Source organism: Chiloscyllium plagiosum, unplaced genomic scaffold (genome assembly GCF_037043375.1).
Source record: "Chiloscyllium plagiosum isolate Xiang-an unplaced genomic scaffold, Cpla_swu_hap1 HiC_scaffold_1, whole genome shotgun sequence".
Lineage (NCBI taxonomy): Eukaryota > Metazoa > Chordata > Chondrichthyes > Orectolobiformes > Hemiscylliidae > Chiloscyllium > Chiloscyllium plagiosum.
The window spans coordinates 55,241,423-55,247,770 of NW_028270139.1; the positions used below are offsets into that span (position 1 = coordinate 55,241,423).

Sequence of the window (6,348 nt, forward strand, 5' to 3'; positions counted from 1 at the left end):
AGAAACTATGTAGGCATGAAAACTGAGCTCGCTGAAGTGAACTAACAAAGTAGGCTAGATTATAGATTATTAGACACATCATGGCAGAAGTGATATTTCGGAGTATATTTCAAAATAAGTATTTATAAGTACTAAATATGCCTACTGTAAAGAAATATTCTAAAGGGTGGGTCCCTGTATGTGGTTAATTAAGGAAGTTAAAGAAAGAGTTAAACTTAAGGAAAATGCTTATAACTGAACAAATATGAATGGAAGGTCAGGTGATAGGTCAGAATGTAAAGAACGACAGAGCATTCCTAAAAGAATAATAGGGAGGGACGTAGAAACATAGACTATAGGAGCGGGAGTAGACTATTCAACCTTTTTAATGATTCCTGATGAAGGGCTCTGGCCTGAAACGTCAATTTTCCTGCTCCTCGGATGCGGCCTCACCTGCTGTGCTTTTCCAGCAACACACTCTCAACTCTGATCTCCAGCATCTGCAGACCTCACTGTCTCCTATTCAACCCTTTTAGCCTGCTCCAGCATTCAAATATGATCTTGGCTGATCATCCAGTTTGGTGCCCAATTCCTGCTTTCTCCACATATCCTTTGGATCCCTTATGTCCTAAGAACTATCCCGACATCTTTTTTGAAAGTCTTCAATATTTTGACTTCAACAGTTTCCACAAGCTCACCATTTGCAGTGATGAAATTTCTCCTTATTCTGTCCTAAAAGGCCTTTACCTTTCCCTGGTTCCAGAGTCACAGTCACTGAGAAGGGTGGCACAGTGGCTCAGTGGTTAGCACTGCTTCCTCACAGCACCAGGGACCCAGGTTTGATTCCAGCCTGGGACAACCGTCTGTGTGGAGTTTGCACATTCTCCCCATCTCTGCGTGGGTTTCCTCCGGGTACTCCGGTTTCCTCTCACAGTCCAAAGATGTGCAGGTCGGGTGAATTGGCCATGCTAAATTGCCCATTAGTGTTAGGTGTATTAGTCAGAGGGAAATGGGTTATTCTTTGGAGGGACAGTGTGGACTGGTTGGGCCGAAGGGCCTGTTTCCACACTGTAGGGAATCTGATCTAACATCTATCCAGTCTAACCCAGTTAGAATTTTATCCACCCCTCATTCTTCTAAACTCTATTGAATACAGTCCTAACTAATCCAGTCTCTCCCAGTACATCAATCCCGCCATCCCAGGAATCAGTCTGTTAAACCCTCGATAACCAAAACCTTATCACTGCTTTCTCTCCACAAGTGCTGCTAGACCTGCAGAAGTGTTCAAGCAATTTTTGTTTTTGTTTCTGACTTCCAGCATCTGCAATTCTTTGTTTTTTTAAGTAATGGGTCAGTCTTTTTGGGAACTGGAGTTCAATTGCTTATTTCTCCATGTGGTCATTTCATTTTTTTTCTGGATGTACCATTTTGAATACCATTTTATTATATAGCTCTGAAACTTAACATTTTATGTGCTCTTCAAGACTGAAACATCCACATTTCTCCAATTTGTCCTCATAACTAAGTGCTTTGATGTTAGGACTCAGTCTTAAAACTTTCCTCTGCCCTGCATTCCTAGCCAGGAAGTTACACTTGTGCCTTGGCAAATGGAAATGATCAGGGAAGTGAACTCATCTTAATTGAATAATCCCACAGGATCTTGTTAATGAACACCTGAACAGGATGTTTAACATTTCATCAGACGGGTAGCATTTCTGAAAGTTCATAACTTCCTTAGTACTGTATTGACAGCGGAATCATGTGTTCAAGAGCTTGGACATTCAAAACATGCCAGAAAATAAACAGGTTGTTACTCTGGCCGCTCTGTTCGACAACAGACACAGAGATAAACATGACATCACTCACAAATGAAACTGGAGCAGCTACATTATGGTTATTAAAGAATAGTTGAAGATTCATTATAAAGTGTCAAATTTGACACTGACAAATTTGGTATGTTAATAAAGAAAATAAGAGTGAAAATAATTCCAATGTAAAGGATTATTTTAAAAGATGTTTGCTAAACTTAAAGAATTTAATATTAAAAGGAATATAACAGAGACAACATCCAGGTGTGGGCTGATGTGGCAAGTAACATTCACTCCACACAAATACTAAGTGGCGGTCATCTCCAACAAGACAGAATCCAACCATCATACCTTTGACATTCAATGCCATCCCTGTACTATTCACATCCTAGAGAATTATCACTAAGCAAACACTGAACTGAAGCAGCCACATAACTACAGCTACAAGAGAAGATCAGAGATTTGGAATTCTTAGGCAAGTAACTCAGCTCCTGGTTTTCCAAAGATTGTCTACCATTCATTAGGCATAAATCAGGAGTGTGATAGCACACTTTCCACTTGCTTAGATGAGTGCAGCTCCAATAACACTCAAACTCAAGACCAGCATGAAGTAGCTAGTTTGCCGGTCATCCCATCAATCACATAAACCATCACCCCCTCCACCACCACCAGGCACAGTGGCAGCAGTGTGTACTGTATTTAAGATGTACTGCAATAACTCTTTAAGCTACTTTTCACAGTACTGTCCAAACCCATGACCACTACTGCCTGCATGGCAACAGATGCCCAAGAACAATTCAAGTTCCCCTCCAAACCACAGATTATCCTGATGTGGAACTATATCCTTGTTCCTTCACTAATCCTGAGTCAAAATGGAATTCACTTGCATACATTGGAATATATAAATTCTGAGCAGGAATAGGCCAGTCACCCCTCAAACCTACTACATTATTCATTACAATCATGGTTGACTTGATGACTCCACATTCCTGTCTAACCTTGGATAACTTTCACCCCTTGTTAGTCACAAACAAAGTTCTCTGTAATCTTTCCTGCTGCTGTGAGACTCTCCAAGGTCAATACGCTGAAGTCCTGCACCCATATGTGTTCAACATGAGTGGAACTTTCCAGTGGCTGCAGTTTAGAGAGAAGTTGGTCAAAAAGCTACCTCTACTTTAAAAATATTCAGAGACTCTGGTTTTTACTGCTGTTTCAATCTCTCCCCAGCAGCTCTGTGGGAGCACCTGCATCACATGGAAGGCAACTCACCAGCCCCACTCTCAAGGGCAATCGGGGATGGGCATCCAAGACTGGCCCCCTAACCAGGGGCGCCCACATCGTGTGAAAGAAATAAAAGTATCCGATCGGGGAACGGGCAGCGTCTGCTGGAATGGTCCATCGGCCGCTACGCGTCGGGGGTTCCCAGAATGAGCTGCCGCTTTGGTCAAAAGCAAAACCCGTCTTCAACTATTTTTTCGCAGTGAGATGATTGTGCAAACTGGAAAATACTCAACAGGTGTCTGCAGCAAGTGAAGAGAGTTGGAACAGGGAGAAGTGACTTCTGAATTTGCCCAGTTACATGTGCGGATGCAGAAGGTGCTGTAATTTTGCGAGGGATAATGAACAGGAATGTTTCACTCTTGTGCTTACCGAAAATTCCAGACCAATTAATTGAATATACCTCAGAACCGTGGAAAGACTACGCTTTGGACAGTATGTCTCCATACCTACTACATCCCTGTTGAGCATCACTTACCAGGATCAGTAACCACCCCAAACAGAGTTGCCAGTGGGATTGCCTCATCTTCTTGCGAGGGGATATCAGAAACAAACTGGACATCATCCCCACTTCCATCAATATGTAGTTTCCATTTAAATTTCACATTGAGTTAATCGCGATTATGTTCATATTGGATAAACTAGAGTTATGTAACTCGCAGTTTAAGACTTTGAAATGAACACAAAAGCAATTCACAGACAAAGAGTCGGTCGGTAAATCCTGATCTGGGTTGAGTGCAGCAGGCTGCCCCGAAGCTGCAGGACGGGCTGGGGAAATCTGGCAGACGTGGAGCCTCCGCAAATACTTCCGGGAACGGCACCGCTCATGGGAGAGGCGTCCAGGGAGCAACCCAGGAAGATCGAGCCGCGGCCCGGGGGCAGCAAGTGGCCTGCGGCCGCCGCTGAAATGTCGAGGTGTGTGCGGTCCACTGCTCCCGCCAGCCTGTTTGATTTCATATCATGCCCCTTCTCCGACCACTAATGGACCAAGGCCGGGATCGACTTATTTTGAAGAAATAAAATGCCCTGCCCGAGGTGTAAGTGGGTGTCTCCAGGATTAAGGAACTGGTAAACTGCGGTGCCATTTCCTGTGTATACAATTAGTTCTGCCCCACATAACTTTTCATTCATCTCCTGCCACGTCGCTGTGAATAACAATTACAAACAGGATCGAGAGATTTTGTTTTCACTCTGTCATCACCCGTGACGCTGATCGCTCTGGGAACTCGTTGCAATTCCTCATTAGAAACTCAAGCCTCCTCTGGTGAGCAAGCATGGATTCAAAATAGCGAGCTGACAAGAACGCTGTGTGCTCCACAATTATATTTAGCAAAGTGGCATTACAGTATTGGTGTTTCTATTTTATTTAATAAACGACTCCAGAAACCACAGTTGTTAAAATAACTATGTTTTGTTTCAATTAATTCTTCCTGCGATAGATTTATGGGAGCAATAATTGAAAAATGTAACGAAATTTTTGATCCAATTTTGACCTGTAAGGCTTGTCTTTGATTTTTAGTTTTTAAAAGGAGTTATAAGAAATAAATGTTCAGTGTATATTTCAATATGACCAAAACAACTACTGCTCACTAAATGTTCACAGCGAACCCGGGAGTTAATTTCAGATTCCCTGATCGAGGGTTTACCGGCCAAGAATTCAAAACTTTTGTTCACACGAATCCTTAATCAAAAATAACCAGGTCAGGTATTAAATATTCCATCAGTAAAATTTTTCAGAGGCTGGAAATTTGAAATAAAACATAAGGTACTGGAAGTACTCAGCGGATCTGTCAGCCTTTGCTTCAAGTAAGTTGTGTACCAATAGCATTCCCTCCATAATGTCTAAAGAGGGAATGTTCTCAGATGATTACACAGTGTTCAGTTCCATTCCCACTGCTTTGGAGTTGAAGCAAACCATATCTGCATGCAAAACCAAGATCACATTCAATCTTGGGCTGTTAGTTGTGCCACCTAAGTGCTAGTCTATGACAATCATCAACAAGATTGAATCTTGCCATCTTCATTTGATGTCTAATAGTATTAGCATAATCAAAACCATCACCACCACATCGCTCTTGGCCAGAAATGTAATTGGATCTGCCAAATAAATGCTAAGCAGATCAGAAGCTAGGAATCATGCATGGACTAATTCACCTCCTGATTTTCTAAGGACTGTTCACCATCTGTAAGGCACAAGATGGGAGTGTGACACCTCACTTAATTTGATAGTGCAGCTCCGACAACACTCAAAAGCTTGACATCATTCAGGGGAACTGAGACAACTTGATTGGCAAGACATTAGAGGGACGCTTCATGTAATATACCCTTTCTTGATGTTTTTCACAATGCTTCTTGTATCACATTCAGCTAACTGAACTCTGATCAAAGTTGAAAATCACACAACACCAGCTTATAGTCCAACAGTTTTATTTGGAAGCACTATCTTTCAGAGCCTTGCTCCATCGTCAGGTGCTTGGCAACCACCTGATGAAGGAGGAGCTCTCCGAAAGCTAGTGCTTCCAAATAAACCTGTTGGACTATAACCTGGTGTGGTGTGATTTTTAACTTTGTATACCCTAGTCCAACACTGGCCCCTCCAAATCATGGACTCTGATCCACATTCATAGCCTTAATGTCAAATTAATTTATCAATTTGTTGTTGATTTTTATATGTATTCACACACAGAATGTTGGCACCACTAACAAGGTCAGAATTTATTGCACATCCTCATTTGCCTTGAAAAAGTGGCCTTCTTGAACAGCTGCAGACCATGTGGGATTGAAACACCCACATTGCTGTTGGTTAGAATGTCAGGACTTTGACCCAGGGACAGTAAAGACATGGCAGTATAGTTCCAAGTTAGGATGTAGTGTGGCTTGAAGACAATTTCCAGTTAGTGACATTCCCAGGAGCCTACTACCTTTTATCTTTAAGGTGGTAGACATCACAGGTTTGGAAGGTGCTGGCAAAGTATCTGTGATGAGCTACTACTGTCAATCTCTCAGAAATGCTCTCAGTTGTTGTGGGTCACACCTCTACTGCTCCTGCATATGGAATCTGCCAGTATGCCACTAAGACTACTGCCAACCTCCAGATAAATCATTGTTTATTCACAATCAGCTCTTTCCATCTCCCAGACTACCTATGCTTCCATGCACATGCTCCCATCATATATATGTTCATATTCTGCCCTTCGTATTAGGGAGGGTTTTTGCAGCTAACCGTATGGACATCAGTAGTGGAATGAATGCCTACGAGGCTAAAATTTAGGAGAACTGATAT

General features: G+C 42.3%; 1 protein-coding gene across 1 annotated transcript in view; it reads right to left on the reverse strand.

Moving 5' to 3' along the window:
• Positions 1–4,185, reverse strand: part of LOC122551558 (protein sel-1 homolog 3-like) — an 88,822-nt gene extending 84,637 nt beyond the window's left edge. Inside the window, exon 1 of the mRNA XM_043693621.2 lies at positions 3,544–4,185. Within this exon, the coding sequence (XP_043549556.2) occupies positions 3,544–3,642 (99 nt within the window). The 5' untranslated portion in view covers positions 3,643–4,185. The remainder of the gene's footprint in view (positions 1–3,543) is intronic.
• Between the last annotated feature and the right edge of the window lie 2,163 nt (positions 4,186–6,348).